The 19,585-nt window shown below is 46.4% G+C and overlaps 2 protein-coding genes across 2 annotated transcripts in view; one reads left to right on the top strand and one right to left on the bottom strand.

Annotated features, from left to right (window-relative positions):
• The window catches only part of LOC139056253 (uncharacterized), a 642,331-nt gene that overhangs the window by 166,414 nt on the left and 456,332 nt on the right, over window positions 1-19,585 (bottom strand). The window lies entirely within an intron of this gene.
• LOC139055595 (protein FAM186A-like) lies at window positions 882-19,433 on the top strand. Its single transcript, XM_070533112.1, has 7 exons — window positions 882-986; window positions 1,895-2,034; window positions 4,700-4,812; window positions 11,086-11,162; window positions 14,674-14,745; window positions 17,015-17,262; window positions 18,540-19,433. Exons 2-7 carry the CDS (start codon window positions 1,903-1,905, stop codon window positions 19,221-19,223), a joined length of 1,326 nt encoding a protein of 441 aa, XP_070389213.1. The 5' UTR covers window positions 882-986; window positions 1,895-1,902; the 3' UTR covers window positions 19,224-19,433.

Here is a 19,585-nt window from a genome sequence, read left to right as displayed (position 1 = left end):
CAGTGGACATAAAATAGGCGGATGATGATGATGATGATGATGATGACGGGCGAAAAGTCGCCGAATGAGAAGTATTTTTTTTTCTTTTATTCGGTATATTCACGCATAATCAATGTGAACACGTAATCTCAGATGGAGAACTATCGCAGTTTTCGTGACGTCTCGTAGCAGACAGGTGAAGTGGTGGTGGCCCGAACATTTTTTTGACCAATCGTGAAGGGCGAATTGCAGAAATTGAAAATAGAGAAGTATGGAACAGCTTTACGCTATAGCGCCCCATATTTAACGTTATAACGTTTTGCGAATGCAGGCCCTAGTTTTAAACGACCGAACGAGAAAGAGACAAAGAAAGTACCTGTACCTGACGAATTGAATGTCATAACCGGCTCTTTTTCGCAACAGGCAATTAAAGCCGACTAAAAGAAGAGTTTTCTAGAATGAGGGACGTAAAGTGTGGCATGACGCTTTTGCTCCCTGATTTCGAGAAAGAAAACGAGAAAAAGGAGAGATAGCAAGCACCCGATAACAATTTGTAAGCACCGGAACCCTAGTCAAAATAAACTTGCAAGATAAAAAAAAACAACCGTGACTTCTGTAACGCTCTGTGAGCTGGGCACCAGATCGTGTGTCTGCAAAAATAGTATAACATTTGCAACTTCACATTACAGCCATGGCTCGACGAGAGAAGCCTGGATTCGTCTGCGCAAATTTACAACCGAGCACTCATTGTCTGCAGATTCCTTTCACAAAACATTACATGAACATATGTATATAATCAAGCTTAGTTCCAAGCGCATTAAAACAAACTGAACAATGTCTTCTTTCTCATCACTATCTCTCACTTCTTCCCGGTCCACTGTAAGCGCGTTTATCACAGCTGGAGAGGCTCCACCAGCTGCGCTCGAAACTGCCCAGATGGAGGGCGAACTTGAAAGGCGCCTGCAAGCTCGCGTAGTTGGATACACACTCCTGGATTCGTTTCTAAGGTAAGCGATATCGCTCTCACCGTGAACTCAGAGTAAATAGGTAGAAGAGATTGTGAGCAGTGGCAAAGAGTAATACTTGTGGCTAAATTCTGCTGAGATTGAGATACGCAAAGACGTGAATAAGAAAACGACTACGCTGGCAAAAGCAAGCGCCGATCGGATTACTGAAACCAATGTCTTGTCGTTCTGCAAACCCGATAGGGCAATAATAAAATTATTGAAACGCAACAGCAATCTCATCAAGGACGTGAAGTACCGTGCTGGCTGGCCACAGCTATACGCTGTTCAGCGATTTAGTTACGATTTCGTGGCGTACCTTAATGTCCTACAATATGAAAGGATAGTATCGTGAGTCAGTTTGCAACCTATAAGAAATATGAAAAACCGAGGCCTGTATTGCCCTTTAGCCTGTCCGATATATTTGTTTTTTTCTTCTAAAGTGTGCGTCCTTAACCACACAGTAAGCCGGCCAAAGCAGGGAGCCACATTGGCTCTACATTGGGCAAGGTTGGCTGAAGACCGGTCCGATGCCGACACGAGTTGGCAAGATGCTTTGACGATTGCACATCTCACAAGACTACCTCCAATACCGCCTTCTCAGTGCGTAGAGAATAGATCCGGTATACGTTTGGCATAGTAGCAGCAGGATAAAAATCTTAGTTTTACGATCATGTCTACATCCCTACAAAATGCATGCCGGCGAGCATTCCTCGTAATCGCCTCCTTCGAAAACCCGTAGCTACGCCGTGTAACGTATAACGTGAGAAGGCGGTTCGCCATTACCGCTACCAAGACAGATGAACACGGCGGTAGGTTCGGCTTCAAAGCAGACGTCTTAAAACTTCTTCAGCCGAAGTCCTCACGTCGAGTGTCGCGAGTTCAGCACAGGCTTTTTTGTTTCGCAACAGGCCCCACTATGCGCAGCAGCCGAAAGGAGCCCTTGCTACTGACTGTGATGTGGCACCTGGGTTGGCACCTGGTGCCGCACCAGTTTGCACCCTGCCACTGCCCGATATACGAGGCCGCCGTCGTACCAAACTGGACCCAGGTGAGCGCCACCTTCGGGGCGTTTGTCAGATGACCAGCGCTTTTTTGCCTTTCGATGTGTGTAGACGAGCCTTCGTTGGCATACCCTTGACTCCCTCCTTACATATAATGTAGATGAGTCCAGTATACGCGAGCGATCGCAAAGCCGGCGTTCAACTCACGATTACTGTCGGACTTCGCAAGCTTATGATACCAAGTTAAATAAATTAAATTATGGGGTTTTACGTGCCAAAACCACTTTCTGATTATGAGGCACGCCGTAGTGGAGGACTCCGGAAATTTCGACCACCTGGGATTCTTTAACGTGCACCTAAATCTAAGTACACGGGTGTTTTCGCATTTCGCCCCCATCGAAATGCGGCCACCATGGCCGGGATTCGATCCCGCGACCTCGTGCTCAGCAGCCTAACACCATAGCCACTGAGCAACCACGGCGGGTAATACCAAGTTGCAATCAGGTTGTAAATGCTCCTGGCGGTACGTGATAAAGCATCATCTTGCCCTCGCAGCAGAAACAAGAAGGCACAGCTAGACACAGCAGGTCGTAATTAAGCGATGACTGAAATTTTACTGCGCACAATTCCTAATTTTTCCAGAGCTCCTCAGAACTGCGCAAGCCTTTCAATGCGCAACATTTGGCGACGCGATTGTGAAAGCGTCATTATCGTAGAGCTTGTCTGCAACCAAGCATTCGCTCTGTGTGCATCACCTGTCGTGTCTCCCTTGCGAGACGCCTGTGCCGTTGCGTTGCCAATATGCTCAATTTATCCCGCACAGGATAGCCGGCTTGTCAGGGTTAACTGCGTCGTGCCGGTAATGTTACTCCTTGTTTTGATGCCACCGACATACTGGACGTACATTACCGACATACTGGACAGAAGGCTCCACCCACCACGGGCACCTACCCCGCTCCGTGCCCAGTAAAAATAACGTTTTATCTCTCTCCCCCCACTCTTGTCCTGTTGAAAAGAAAAAAAAAAAACAGGTGCAATTGGTGATCCTGAACGCAAATCAAGTTTTACTTCTCGTGTTGATCGAATGTGCACCGTCCTTGAAAAAAAAAGAAGAAAAAGAAAGGAAAGCAAACTATCTGGACTCATATAAGGTTTCAATAAATCGTCGATACATAGAACTATCGTCTCCACCCATCCCAACTTCGGAGCTCTCAGCGGTTTCGGTGCAATACAAGCACACTCTCGACCTCTGGGAATGTTTACGATGAAATACAAGTTGTTTCTCTAAGGAAGTCCCCGAACCAAGGAGATAAAAAAAAAGAAGAACTCAACAACATGCGACACAAAATTTTCGCAATAGATACTATGCTCTCGCGCTCAATGTTATGGCAAACTCACAACGTTGACAGAGAAGGGGCGCGTAGTATTTACGTGGAGAAGCTGCTGTTGATCGAAATCCGTTTACGGTTGCTCAGTGACCCCTTATTCCTCGTTTACGGTTACCTCCGGGGTTCTTATGTCTAATTATACAGGATAAAAATTTAAAACAAATATTTCGTATTTTTTTATTACGTGGCCATAGCTGGCCGGAACGGCTCTTTTCAGCTGTCGCCAGCCACATATGCACCTATTTTAATGTTTCTCAACAAATGCGGAGCCTGTTTATATGAGCTCTGCTAGCTGCCATTACTTCTGAACAAGAGATATTCCAGGATGCTAAAGGAAATGTTAAATTGGTCAATTACGTTTCTGGAATAGCAAAACAACTGCTCTTCTCGGAAGAGAAGGCTTGAAAAATTCAAAAAAGAAAGCGCGCGAAAAAAGGAAGGGTCTGGTGGCCACGCTGGTCTTCAGTTTCACCACTAGTTTTTGTGATGTAATGGATTTTAGCAGCACATGCACGCGTCAAGTGAATTCCTTATAAGGAAAGCTACAGTTTAGCCTTACAGTTTAATAGAATCAATAGCACAAACTAGCCAGTTTTGAGAACATCTACAGAGCCAAAACGGCTCAAACACCAAAACAACAATACATAATCGAAAAATTTTTACGTCGCATTGAAATTCCGTGGGTGACTTTTCGGAGTGAAAGAAGAAAAGAAAGGGACATACAAACACGAAAAACAACCCAACTACCCACGATGGTGCCTCAATGGCTAGGTCGGTCTGTCACTGATCATCATCATCATCATCATCATCATCATCATCATCATCAGCCTGGTTACGCCCACTGCACGGCAAAGGCCTCTCCCATATTTCTCCAACAACCCCGGTCATGTACTAATTGTGGCCATGCCGTCCCTGCAAACTTCTTAATCTCATCCGCCCACCTAACTTTCTGCCGCCACTGTCACTGACACTGTCACTGAGCATTAGAAGGTTCAACTCTCACAGTGGTCGCGTTTCCATGTGTTGCAGTTACAAAAAAAAAAACGCTCATTTGCTTAGATTTAAGTGTAAGTTAAAGATCGTACGGATTCACTCATAGCCAGTGCGTCACCGTTGAGGCGTTAAAACCATGCATGATTTGATTTGATATTAAGTTTCTCCGCAAGAAGTGGAACATTTAACGCTACATTAACGGAAATAGCAGTTTTTAAAACATGTTCTATAACTGTAAACCGGTTTAATGTTGCTGTTCAGTGCCACTGAAAGCAAAATGCGGAAACCATTACAGTGTGAACGCAATCTGTATGATATCGCCCATGTGCAGTTCTCCGGACTCGAATGGTACGAAGTGCTCAACAACCCCGGTCCTCTCGAAAAATGCGTCGTGCGGAAGTATGACGTGGACAACCAAACCATGAAATGGATAGAACAAAACGGGTACGTAGCCCTTACACGTTTGCAAACACATGCTAAATAACAGAACTGCTTGTTGGCCTAGTTGGTGCTTGCTAAAAGACATGTTTTTTGCCGCAATTGAACACTCACAAAAGGAAGACACATGTGTTGTCTTTATGTGTCTTCCTTTTGTGAGTGTTAAATTGCGGCAAAAAAACATGCTGAATAAAGCAGTCAATTCCACGCCGAACTGAAGCCATTCGGTTGGTCGCAAGCTGAACAGCTTTAATGTTGCTCCTCTAAATACGATGGCTATTTATAGAGGGGCATATCTTCGCGTTAGTGTACGGTATAAAGACTGAATACAAGTTACCGCGGAGTTTCCCCTACATTATTACTATCTCAAGTCCATTGTAAGGGTCGTACCGATTCAGCTGTGTGCTGCACGGAATATGAATGTGCTCACAGCCATGCACAAGGCTAAACAGAAAAAAAAATCGAGGAGATGTTTCCATTGACGCAAGGTACAGGTACAGGTAAAAACAACCCGCGGCATTCCCCAAACAGGTATACTAAACGTTACATAAACACACAAATTTCTAGCCGGGCGCCATCACAAAGGACCGAAAAAAAAAGAACAGACAAGAAACAAGACAGAAAACGCTGTTTCTCGTTTCTGTCCATGTCCACTGTTACGCTGTAAGCATATTCAAAATGACCCACAAGCTAGTCCAAACGTTTACCACATGCCTGTTACTAAGTTTCCTAAGTTACTACGCGGCGATGTTTACAAAGCTGCACTCTATACTTCTAACTTGGTGCGAAAAAAAAAGAACACTCAATGCAAATCACTAGTGTGCATAATACAAACAAGCACGTAATAGCAACAAACTAAGAAGCAGAGCTGGCCACGCTCAAGAGCAACATCTCATTATTATTCAAGTGCACATGGCGGACCAAATTTATCAGCCATGGCGCTCGAACTTTAAGGTATTTTTACTACTGAGCACGAAGTACTTTCGTGGACACTGTCGAGTCAATTCAAAATGTAGGGAAAGCGTCCGAAAATGTTCCTGCAAATAAAGTAAAAATGTAGAGCCTTGAACAAAAAGTGAATGTGAGAAACGCTCGAACCACTCTGCGGCTCGAACAAACCCAAGAAAAAAAAACGCAAATCCAACTCCCGTGTTGGAATCTTAGTCAAGCGAAGTTCAAAGTAAAGCTGTTAAATACATGCGTTACAACTAACAGCGACGCGTACAATTTTGCCTACTTTAATCCTATGCGACGTGTAATCTCACGGAATGTTTACATTTATCCACCGCAAGGAAGTTCACAACATTATTGTGACGGAATTTCCAGTTTCGTGTACTGCCTAGTTCACAAGCTCTGCTCAAATGAAAACTCCCACTGAGATGGATACACGTTGTGAGACGTACGCCCACAGCGATGTCGCAAGGACGAAGGCGATACCCGATACCTTTCGGGGGAAGGACGGGGATGAAAGGCGCATGCGCAGAAACGTATGACACGCATGTAGTGACGTTTAGGGATTCTGTAGCTCTTGCGTCAGAGAGGGACATACACATCCTGTCGGATTGGCCAAGAGTGGGTACGAACCCCACTTGCACGAACCCAATGGCTGTTATAAGAGAGTAAAGTAAATCAGAGAACCTGCGCAACATAAGGCGCTATTCACTAAGAGATTAGTGTGTTTTAGAGATATCTGGTGAGCCGACATATGTATGTTCATGTTTTATGTAGGAAGTTGCTTTTGTTTTTTCTTTCGGTCGTGCAGTACAGATTTTTGGACAGCATACAAGGGTAATACTACAAGCTCCTTTGCGGGTACTTTAGCATACGTTTTGTGTTTGCATCACACACAAATATATCTCCTGAAATAGCAACAGGCAGCCACGTCAAACCCGGCAAAGTATAGGCAAAGGAAGCTCCGCTTTAAACATCAAGGCCCGAAGTATGCGTCATTAATTTAACACAATGTCGATATCAGTCAAGAAACAGAATGCCAACAGATCATTGCTTCAAAATGAACTCCCGGTGCATTCTTTTATAATTCACGAAAGGTGTAAGCTTCGAAGACTACGATACCCCAGGCTTTAATATAACTACCACAACTCCACCTTAAAACGCAAAAAGAAAACGACTGTGCTGGCTGTGCAGTTATTTTTAAGCAAACCTTTATTCAACGTTTAAAGCGTTATATTTTTCCGTTACTGCCAAGTTTTCAAACTTTGCAGACGTCAGGAAAAGCCTTGAACAAGTTTCCTTTCAGTATACTGTTGATACGAGGTAGGCACTTTCAGCTTTCTGACCAGGCACTCGTAGTAACGAGACGTTTTGAACATTCGCAATCCTGTACTAAATTTACTAAGCGTGCTCGCGTAATCACCGGTTCCTTGAACTCGAGGATCGTCGGCTCAGTCAGGGCACACTCGGTTCATTCCTGCACAGCCACATGTGGAACGCTATATGCCGACATGTCAAAGACAGAACTCTCTTTCCGAGCCGGTAATTTTGGGCGGCAGATGATTGCCAGCCTTGCATCGCATTCACGGCATGCTTCTCCGCTTCATCCCGTGAAGCGCACTTCCAAAACCGCGGCTTTGTTATCAACGAATTCCATAGGCCCCGTCAAAACAGGCGACGCAAGTTGGCTAGACTATTTAAAATGGTACAACGGACTCTCCAATTGCAACGTAGGGCCGAATTAATACGCTTCGAAGCACAGGTTGCAGGCATCTTCGGTGGCTTCAAATATAGCTCATTTTCGACGGCAAGAAAGAAAAACAAATTCATTTGAAGAATGAAATTTAAAAAAGAGAGTAAGTCAGAGCCCGCTAGAGCTCACCGCGGATTGCAGAGTGTGTTTTTTTTTTTCGCAAGGTAACTTTAGTTTAGCTAAAAGATAAAAAATTTGAGATTGAAAGTCAAAAAGCTTACTTCGGCTGCATAATGGCTCAGTGTTTGTTGACCAACTCTTGTTACTAAAGACAGGGATGCAGAAAAAACGAATCCTGCCAGGTGCACACGACGCCATTCCCAAATCAACACCTTCGTAAGAAACCCTATATGAAGACTTCCCGTTAGCCGCTTAACTCTAATGCGTTCCCTGCCCCTCTCAAGATGGAGTCGGTCCGGTTCATTTAGACTACAGTAACACATACGTGAAGAGCCAGGCAGATCGGACGACATCATGCACTCACAGTTCCTGCCAGGTCCTTGAACCGGTGACCCTTTGTGCGTTGCGCTCCTAATTAATTCAGTGCACAAGTATCGTATTACGGGAGAAATGAAGTTAGCTTATAGTCACTGTATTGCTCCCACGGCTAACGTTAACGTCTAGCATTCTGACGCGTCTAGTCCGCCTGCCCTTAAGGAGCTCGCAGTAATGCGTTTAAATCCCTCTGCGGTAGCGTCTGCTCAGACTGCACTGTCCAAAGATTATTTCCTCCGACAGGAGGCCTTTGTTCAGTCTGTGTATAGCGTGCTCAAGTGGGAAGGACGGGGATGACAGGCGCGTGCGCAGAAAAGTACGACACGCATCAGTTTCTCTTTGCACTCTGTGGTGAGGACAGCCACAGAGGAGACGGTTCGTTGTCCTCTCGCAGCCAGGGATGCCACGTGCATGACCCTCGGCCAGTTCAGCGCGAAATGAGTTTTGGTTAGTGAATGCCACGCCGAGCCACAGGCGGCTCCTATTTGTTGCCTCATGTCGCGATCACGTTGACGTGTTGCGCAAAATCCGTTTTCTTTTTATCAGTGTGGAAATGTTTCTTCGCGCCTTAGAGGCCAACTGCAACGAAATGCCACTTGAGACAAATTGACTATAAATGCCTAGCGTATACTCTCAAAGGAATCTTGGAAAAGCTGCAGGGCTGCCAATTGCCTAATCTTGTTATTAGCGGCTACTAAATAGCGCACATGCAGACGACGCGTGCACCTGGCGACAAAGAGGTAGCGATGCGGATCAGAGACCAACGCAACTGTTGGTCTCTCAGTTCGGAAACAACCGTGCACTTAAGTGCGTGTTAAAGAACACCAGGTGGTTCAAATTTCCGGAGTCCCCCACTACGGCGTACCTCATAATGAGATCGTGGTTTTGGCACGTAAAACCCCATAATTTTTTTCACCTCTCAGTTGCGCCATGTTGCGCCATGTTGCGCCATGTTGGGCCATGTTGCGCCTAGGCAGCCAGGCGCATTCCTCGCTCATCATTTCCGAGTTGACGGGATCTCTGTCGGCGTGCGTTCTCGCTGTTGCGCTTGTGACTTGAGCTGTTGCGAGAATGCCGACGCCTTGCTTGGCCGTCGGGTGCTCGAACACGTACTCGAGCACGAGCGATGGCTGTGTGGAACACAACGCTGAGTAGAGGAATGCCGAACACGTCTTTCCTGTCCCAGCTTCAGAGAGAAAGCGTGCATCGCAGCAAAGCAAAGCTTGCAGCGCCGCAGGCAAGTGGCTGCAGCGCTGCAAGCAAGTATTGCCTGCAAGCAAGCACCAGCAGCTGTGTAAAAACCATTGATTGTGCATCTTGCCTCTTCCTTTTGTCTTCCATTTGTGTCGTCACTCAGTTTTTTTTCTATATTTTGCTCATTTCATATTTTGTTTCTCTGCTCTGTATTACGCTTCATTTTTTTTATATAACTTCTAATCCAAGGGTTCCGGTGCAATCTCTGACTTTGGGACCCTTGTCTGTATACCATTTCTTGTAACCAGTTGTTATGAACGAATAATAAACTGAAACTGAAACTGAATTGAAGTGCGACGCTGACCAGCCAACGCGCACAAAGCGTGTAAACTGCAGTTGACGAAGCGGCACAAGCTACATTTAAACGGCGCAGCCCATCGAGATCTGCTTGGCAAACGCTTTCCAGGGGTGACTAGAAGTACTACATGCCGCGACGGCGCAAGAAAACCAAAGGTAACGTTGAAAAAATAAGTTGTATTCAAGGGCGATATTCTCGAGCGACCATTTTCGGTAGTGCCATCATCTCCAAGATATTTCGTGCGTCTCCACATCGGACGCTTCGAAGTAGACGAACGATATCTTTTCTGACGCAGCGCCAGAAACAAGCAGGAACCGCGTGCTGCATTTGTCACGAAGGAGAAAGCGGCGCGGCAGCTGTATGGTGCAGATGCGGCGGCAAGCCATGCAGGAATGCAATGCCGCCAGAGCGAAACGGGCGATGCTTTATCACGGCCGCAGTCGAGCTTGCCTGGTCATCAGTTTGCGCACGCTTATAGCACCGAGCCCCTCTAGCCCGGCCGTGCCTGCCTCAGCTAGTTATCCTTTACTACACGTGGTGGTAGTTTACTAGTTGTCTGATCGGTCTAGTCGGTCGATGAGTGCGGCGCTTCCAGCGTGCCAATCGAAGTGCACGCTTCCTCGTCTGTTGAACGTAAAAAAATTATGGGGTTTTACGTGCCAAAACCACTTTTTGATTATGAGGCACGCCGTAGTGGAGGACTCCGGAAATTTCGACCACCTGGGGTTCTTTAACGTGCACCTAAATCTAAGTACACGGGTGTTTTCGCATTTCGCCCCCATCGAAATGCGGCCGCCGTGGCCGGGATTCGATCCCGCGACCTCGTGCTCAGCAGCCCAACACCATAGCCACTGCGCAACCACGGCGGGTGTCTGTTGAAACGTGGGGCGAGAAACTCGGAGAGCTATCGAAGTACACTCCAAGGTCCTTTGTTCCCTGAGCTCTTGGCAGGAGAACGTCTTTAACGCTATAGGAAAATAAGATTCCGTTAGTCTTCCGCGGGAGGCTTACAACGTTTGTTTTTGATTCATTTTGAGCAGCTTGTTTCCAGCGCAACATGATGCAAAATTTGCAACGTCCAATGATTTTGCACAGAGGCTACTACTACGTGTCTAAATTATGTGAAACTGGGCTTTTTACGCGGTCGAAAATTTCGTTCCACTCGGCCTTTAAGAGCTTCTGTGTGTTTCATTTATGCATGTATTTTATTTTATTTTTGATCTTGTCTCGCTCCTCTTTTATTTCATCACTTTAACGCTTTACCTAAATAAAAGTATCCAGCCATGCCTTAAACATTGCTCAACTGAACTGAAACTGAACTGAACTTAAACAGAACTGATGTCTAAGCCATTGATTTTCGTTTCTCCCTTACAATCTCTGAGAGATAAAAGTCGTCCGGGGAAAACTGGATTATCCGCACGTACATTGCACGAGGGAACAACTATAGGACGTAAAAAATGACTTGTGGGCGAGCATTGGTTTTTATCACGTGGCTCCATGATGCAGACACGTTTTGTTTCTTCTCCAGGCCCTACGGCGACGCGGCTAGAACGAAGAAATTTGACTTCGTGGTGGAAGGGAGCCAGCAGTTTCTAAAGAAAGACAGTAAGTGCTATTTGGCGCTTGCGACGCGAGCTTCTTTCTGCACTTCAGCTTTCTGAAAGCCGTGCGACATCCATGCAAAGCAATGAGTCCTTGCCCCCTTCTCTCCATGATTTGTATAGCTCTCCTGTCTTTGAAAAGACCAGAGTAGGTTCTCGTCAGCGCAGTCATTGTCGCGAAGCCATCGGCGCTAGTTAGTTAGATGGTATTTAGTTAGATGGAGTTAGTTAGGTGTTAGATGCTTGAAAAGAGCACGAAATTTTGCAGCAGCAGTAGGAAATAAAGAGAGAAGGCAGGGGTGTTAACAAGAAATGCGTCTAGTTGGCTACCCTGCTCTGGGGGACGGGAGAGAGGGAATAGAAAGACGAGATAGAGGGAGGGGAGGGGGAGGAAAGCTGCGGTGAGCTGGCGCAAAAAATTTTGCAGCGTTCTGAAAAAAAGTTGCGTTCTGTATTGCTCTGTTTTCCGCGGTGAATTTGCACGTATACGTACAGGCTTTATTTTTTTCACCGCGAGAAGAGCTCGGGATGCAACGAGGAAATCGCTTCTTTTTTGTTTGTTTCTGGAACACAATGTGATTGAGCTTTGAATATCGATGGATGAATTGGGTATGGCAAAACATTGCGACAGTTTCTGAGATCTCAAGGGCGTGTGATAGAATTTGATAGTGTTTGAACCTGTCTTAGCAGAAAGGGTTAACCCATATTTTAAATTGGGATAGTGCACGCAGCAGTCTTCGGGTTACTCAATTTCAGTTATCGTGAAAATACCACATTCTTTAAGAAATAATAATAATAATAATATTAATAATAATAATAATAATAATAATAATAATAATAATAATAATAATAATAATAATAAAGGCAGAGAGGACACTTTGAATCGCACGTACAGCCGCCCAAATCTTTATGTTCCGAAACTCACAAAGCAACCGAGAAAATATTATTAAGACACTTCACACGCCCCCAGTCATGAGATAAGCCGAAGAATATGGATCGTTCATTTCTTGTGATTTTAGGAAGATAATATACGAGCAAAACCATTTGCCTACTCACGCTGCCTGTTCGTCTGAAGTGCGCTGATATGGGGTCATTAGTCATTAGGGGTCATAGTCATTATGATGAAGGTGGTTGCTTGATATTGCTTACGTAAGAAAAGTTATACTGAAAAAAATATATAGTAAGTAAGAAGAGGCACAGATGGTGCGTAAGGGGTTCCTTGTCATTAGTGTGCGTTGGCTACGCACACTTATATGATTATGATCACGTGGTCTAAACTTGTATTCCCAGGGAAGGATATATACCACGCGCGCAGATATTGCGCCCACATACATCTGCAAGTATGTATACACAGAAAAAGAAACAGTGATTTATCAGGCAATAATGACGCTATATTATAGTGTTGCAATGCGGCACTGCGGTGAAGTTTCAGCAATGAACCATCATTACAGAAATTCCAGAACTAGCCTATCGAAAGGCTGGTTTAGAAAAAAAAAAAAGATCGCTGCTGAATTCGTTAGCTCTCTCTACAGGCGCAGTTTTAGGGTAAATTATCCGTGCACGTAACGACGGCGGGCTGTCGTTAGCAAATCTTCAGCATTGATATTCAACTGAGAACACGCAGAGAAAGAAAATGCCGCACGCGCACCCTCGTTGAGGTCAAATTACTCATGAATTACTAAAATCACTTGGTCAATGTAATACACGGTATATATACATATTTCTATATATATATATATATATATATATATATATATATATATATATATATATATATATATATATATATATATATATATATATATATATATATATATATATATATATATATATATATATGTATACGCTCCCAGGGTTCTACTAGGAAACATAAATGCCCATGAAAGTGGATGGTGCAACGATGCCGCAGTAGCTCAACTGGTAGAGCATCGCGCGCGTAATGCGGAGGTTGTGAGAGCGTTTGTTGGCTTCTTCGGATATATATATATATATATATATATATATATATATATATATATATATATATATATATATATATATATATATATATATATATATATATATATATATATATATATATATATGTATATATATGTATGTAGAGAGAGAGAGAGAGAAAGAGAGAGAGAGAGCAATGCCCCCAGCGAGTAAAATCAAATGGGGGAAGGGGCTGCCATAAAATACCAACAGAATTTTCTTGTGCCGCACTGGCCGCTGGCGCAGCGCGTGCCACGCCTTGGGCCCGATGATGGACGGGGGGGCAGCCGATGACGGCGGCGGCGTCCAAGGCGAAAATGCCGAGGCGAGCGGAGCAACACACGGACGGCTTCGCTTCCACGCCCCCTCCCCTCCCCCCCCCCCCCCCCAAAAAAAAATACATAGAGAAATGAAGACAAACGTGGCGCAGACATATCGCTGATGGAGACCGCGTGTGCACCCGCCCACCATTGCCTGCTGTTGACTACTGGAGAAACGACGGGACTCGATCGCTGCTGCGCCAGCTAGATTTACGCGAAGAGAAAGAAGATGTAGTAACGAAAGTGCCTGGTTACTAAGACTATATACGGCGTTCTTGACACGTTCATCCTGTGATGTCGCGCTCCCCTTTTAGCTTGACGTTTAGTGACGCCATTGAGGGAACGAGAATGTATGTGGGAGGAGATGCTGACGTCATAATTCATTTTCACCAAGTAGAGCGCCGACGCTCCGAGCTTCGCGTGGCATTTCCAGTTGAACTATATCAGCCTGACGTCGCGGAGTGACGTGTTTTCTTTTTCTTCTTTTTTCCCGTGTCAGTTACGTAATTATTTACGATGGAGACGGACGTCGCAGCAACACGCCTAGCTCGGTTTGTTTACTGCATTACAGGAGGAACACTTTCACAGCTAGTACATGGATGTGTGACACCACCAACACACACATAAACACAAAAGAAAAGAGGAAGAGTCGGAGTTTAGAAAACCTTGCCTTGCGTAAGATTGTCAGAATGCGGGGCATCCGACTGTGTTGGTGTGCGTGATCTTCGAATCTTCCACGCTTGTAGCGAAGACAGAACGCTACGACAAAAAAAAACAGCGGGGGGGGGGGGGGGATGGAACAGAGAACAACACATTTTCCGTTCTGTTTCGTCCTTCTCTTGTGGTTGTGCTAGCTCTCCGGTTCAAATCCCAAAGATTACGTAAAAGCATTTTCTCCCCGAGGCGCTCGAGTGACTCACACGTGCCCGGGCGTCTGTCAGTCATGTCGGGTTTAGTGAGACAGCAGTGAAATCTCTGGCGACGACGGCGAATCCCAGAAAACCACTTACGCAAAGTGTGCGAATATGAGCTGGCGATGACGTGGCACCAAAGACGCTTTTAAATGAATGGTTCTGGTGCAATACGACTCAGTATACCATGACAAGTGTTAACCAAGTCGCCCGGCAACAAGTAGTGATGCTTTTGAACCAGTGTAGGGCGATAAGTACACAACGCGCGAGTCATTGGTTCCTTTCTCTTTTTTTTTTACTTTGTCAGAATCATTCTTTCAGCAGATTCTGGACACGGACCTCCATACGTGGGCGCTGCTGCACATATGCTCCCAAGGAGGTGAGTGCAACTGACATTGTGAGCGCGTATTCTTTTGTAGGAATTATGGAACAGACATAAAAGAACAAAACAACGTACGACATGAATTTTTAGATATACAAAAAAATTCTACAGCAGTTCGCATACTGCGAGCGTTTTGCGAACCACACCTCACTCGGAGCTCGAAGTGGTGCTTCATTACGAAGCGTATCTATTAGAAAGTGTTTCTACGCATTTCGGATCTCAACAAATCTTACTGCATGTGAATAATGATCTTGTGCGGAATTGCATTTTTCTTTTTTTTTTACCTAGCAGCAATTAGAGCTTCTTGTTACGGTAAACCTGCAATAGTATCGCGTTTATTTTTTTCATGTTTAACACGCCGTAATTTTTAAACGGGAAGTGTTCTGTGACCATATATCATGTACATTTATGTTGCGTGGCTAACCGCGGCTATCGTACACCCACTCCTCTCCGTAACGCAAGAAGACACTGAGGCTAAGTAAATTTCATCAATACTTAAGTGCAACGGGATGTTATCATCATGGTAATCTGGATAGCCAGCTACAACGAGCGATCGCGCAAAAGCGATGTGCTTCTGAAGCGCAAAGATTGTGGGTGGCCAACAGGATCGGCCCACACTAGCCATCGGGTGCTAATAATCACGTATTGACTGATCAATCCGTCCAATCAACGCGCTACGCAACCGCTACGATGTATCCTTGGTGACACCTCCGCAATGTGTCACTACGAACACATCGCACACTTTCAGAGCAGTATGTGCCCCTGAATCGGGTGCCGCAGTAATGACAAAGAAACAAAGTTATTCTTCCAGAACACACCTGCCAACGTGCGAGCATTAAAACTCCTCAAAATTCCGCAGACAAAAAAAAACGAAAAAAAACGGGGGGGGGGGGGGGCGAGGAGAGCAAGCATGTTATTAAAGTTTGCCCTGTGCACACCTTCTGTAGGATGCATACGCATTGCAGTAGCGAAGATTTACTTTCACTGTGACAAGCAACCCCTAACTTTTAGATCACGGTGAATTTTTTAGCAACTCTGTCGTCGCCGATTTCACCGGTTTCGGGAACATCTCTGAAGCAACGAGCTCGGAGCTAGTGCCCCTCTATAGTATAGTGCGGCCACATAGGAGCCACACAGATACTGTCACACTTTGGTTCTCGTGTGCACTTTCTGTCATCTGGCACATCGCTGTCCTTCGGCACCTTTAGAACTCTTTTTCGCAAACTCAACATATCTCTCGTAAAAACTTGACCCGACATCCGTAAAGATTTAAAACAAGTTCAAATTCGTAAGCCTTACGAACAATTCGGGAGAGTTGGCGGGCATCGCCTATAGAAGTTGATCACAAAAAGTGTTAGATTAGTTCACGCTGCCGCTAATATGCGCGTACAGGTGCACTGGGTGCAATGTGTGTGACGAGCTGCATTATGGGGAACGCTTTAATTTGCAGGCGCTCAGCATGCTAGCAGGATGACTCACGTGTCCGCGTTCATCCAACGTTATGAGTCATCCCTGATTTGCACCACCATGCTTATAGAACATAGGACTTCCTTGATATGCCTGTACGGGCTGCGAAAGCAGTATTCGTCTTTTTCCAAGACATAGGAAGCTAAGCTGTCACACAATAGCCGCTGTCCAAACGCCTAATAAAAAGCACAGGGCAAAATTAAAAGAAATATGAACAAAGGAACCGATACGCATTGGCGTAAGTCTCGTCCTGTCTATCCATTCGTTCGTCGTTGCCTATATACGTCTACGGCAAAACAAACGAGCTAAGTCCAACAAGGAACGGCCTCAGATGCGTTTGCCTTCGCCGTGACGCTTTGGTCAGACTCCACTACGTGTGCTTGTGCATACTTTGAAAGCGTGTATCTACACTCTTAGAAAAATTTACACCCTTTGGGGCTTATCTTGTCCCACAACAATAATCGTCATCCGTCTTCCCCGTGTTTCCTTTCTTTAACGCGGCGAGCCCGGTACTTCCCAGTCACGAACGGCATGCGCGTTATCAGTGTGACGCAACATTCTCGACAGGAAAGTAGCGAACGCCTAGTTTTAAAGAAACGAAACGCAAGCAAGGCAGATGACGATTATTGTTGTGGGACAAATCTACACCTCAAAGGGTGCAACCGTTTTAAGAGTGTAAGAGAGCGCTTGTAAATTCATGCGTCGCCAACCTTATCCATTTTATCCGCGGTAACGTGTTAGGCGCACGACAAGGTCTCTAACGCTTGGCTAAAGCTAGCTTGCGCTGCGGATCTTGCAGACGGTAAGTCCAAGCTGGCCCTGACGTTTCGGGATCCCCTGAGCGTGATACCCGCCGACATCACGGCGCGGGTGTCCCAGACGCTGCAGAAGGTGGGCATCTCCGGCACCACCAAGTGGACCCGGTCACCATGCGCGATCGACCGCACCCTGCGCTTAGAACCCGCCCCGCCCGGGCCGGTGGTCATGTTCCCATCGCCGGAAGCAGTTGCGCCGTTCGACCGACCACAAGTGACAGACGAGGCGAACGTAAGTAGGCGCTGCTATCACACTCGCTCTCACCGGATACTTAAAAACCAAATACTTCAACGCTTTGCAAGTATTCGAACGGGACGTTCGCGGCTGCTGACAAATGTGTACCTTCGTAACCTTTTTGTTAAATTCACGCGTTCGATAGTTTCTCGTCATTATATCCTTTCCTCGTATGCTTCCGCGCTGCAATGACACAAAGTACGAGCAATGGCGCTTTTGACTGGTCAATCTGGAGCGGCCCCCGAAATCCTCGAGCGAGCGCTCGGGTTTCACGAATCCGAATCGGCCAGTGGAGCGCAAGAACGCTCCGCGGGGGACCACGCAGGATGTCTGCGTACACGTGACACAAACCAATTCCGGAAACCATGCCCGACTTCCGCTCTGTACGTTTCCACGGCAACCAAAGTCGCCGTCCCCCGTGCGTAACTTGTGCGGGACAGTCGCAGAGTCCGTCATTTCCATGTCGCGCCCGCAAGGATTGCGCACGGACAACGTGCATAGAAGGCTTCGTACAGCACCTGCGTCAACTCGTAATCGCTGTCGTCCGAGCTCTCGTCGCTAAACGCGAGCTCTGCAGCCACAACGAACGCAGCCATTTCGCGAAGCAACACAATGTTGTGCGTACCAACCGGGTACCGATTTCCGCTTGAAGACGGAAGTGACGCGAGCTATTTCCGCCCGAATCCGCGCCTCGGTGACGGAGCAAGTGAGAGCGATCCGGCGCGGAGCGAGTTGATCCGAAACGACCAGTGGAAAGTGCGAACCCGCTCTAGATCGACTAGTGAAAAACGCCATAAGACAATAGCCGAGGTAAACAATCTGTGCATTGCGGAATACAAAAGGCGCACGTAGACTTTGCGCACAGATTAGAAATCAAATATTTGAAATAGATGTACTGGAACAACACAGTTGTCTCAGTTAAGACACACGTGTTTACGAACAAGATATATATATATATATATATATATTGTCGCACCATCAATTGGCCCTAATACGAGAAACGCGCTGCAAAATGATTTGTTACTCGTAAAACATAAGCTGATGTGATGACATATCACAAGAGAAAACTTGGACCGCCAACACATGTTCTCTTTCGGTCGTTTTGTTACATTTGTATTTTTTTTCGGTGTGCCAGCGCCGTGCATTACTCTTCGGTATTGCGTCCAGCACAGCGCTGCCAAAACGTTTCGCGAAAGTCGTGACGCTGTAAATAGCTTACGAAACGTGCTATAGTCTCAAGGACATCGTACTTAAGTTAAAATGGCATTCTGCAGGGCACCGGCACAACCCAGCAGCAGGGCGATGCGCCGCCGAAGAACGACGGGGCACTCGAGACAGCCATGTCGCACGTGACCATCCTGCCTCAAGGAACCGAGCAAAGTCGGTACACCGACAAGCCGCAGGGGATGGGCACACCGCTGCAGAGCGGTACTCCACAGCAAGCCGAGGAACAACACGTGACAATCCTGCCCCAAGAAACCGAGCAAGGTCGGTACACCGACAAACCGCAGGAGATGGGCACACCGCTGCAGAGCGGTACTCCACAGCAAGCCGAGGAACAACCCGTGACAATCCTGCCCCAAGAAACCGAGCAAAGTCGGTACACCGACAAACCGCAGGAGATGGGCACACCGCTGCAGAGCGGTACTCCACAGCAAGCCGAGGAACAACCCGTGACAATCCTGCCCCAAGAAACCGAGCAAAGTCGGTACACCGACAAACCGCAGGAGACGGGCACACCGCTGCAGAGCGGTACTCCTCAGCAAGCCGAAGAACAACACGTGACCATCCCACCTCAAGGAACCGACCAACACCAGTTCCCCCCCGACAAGCCGCAGGAGATGGGCAGGCCACAGGAAGCCGTGCTAGCGCAGACAGAGGCCGCGTCAAAGGCACCGCTGGTTGGCATTGTGACAACAACTTGGGTTCCTTACACAAACGACGAGGAGTCATGGTGAAGGAACGGAAGAGCCTTCGTTGTCGTGGGCTAAGCGTCAAAGGGTTATCTAACTAGACACCACTCACTGGCCTTTCAGCTATTGCACAGACCCGATTTTCGGGGCACCTGACAATCGACGGCACATAATTTGCGTGTCACGCTTGAGTGACGAAAATCTGCTGCCTGCTGCTGCAGCGAATTTAAATATAGCCAGCTCAACTCTGTCAAATATTCTTGAGTTTGTCGTTATTGAAGGAGAAACGCTATAGCTGAGAACTGCTCGACCCACAGTGCTGCGTCCTTCTTCCTTATTTTGTGTACCATCCGCGTGTTTTTAATGCGTGAGCATTTGGAGTGTCAAAGCGTAAAAAAAATGTGTGT

The sequence above is a fragment of the Dermacentor albipictus genome, chromosome 2, assembly GCF_038994185.2.
Source record: "Dermacentor albipictus isolate Rhodes 1998 colony chromosome 2, USDA_Dalb.pri_finalv2, whole genome shotgun sequence".
Classification (NCBI taxonomy): domain Eukaryota; kingdom Metazoa; phylum Arthropoda; class Arachnida; order Ixodida; family Ixodidae; genus Dermacentor; species Dermacentor albipictus.
Note: the sequence above shows the minus strand (reverse complement) of the source record. Positions and strands in the feature narration are given on the sequence as shown.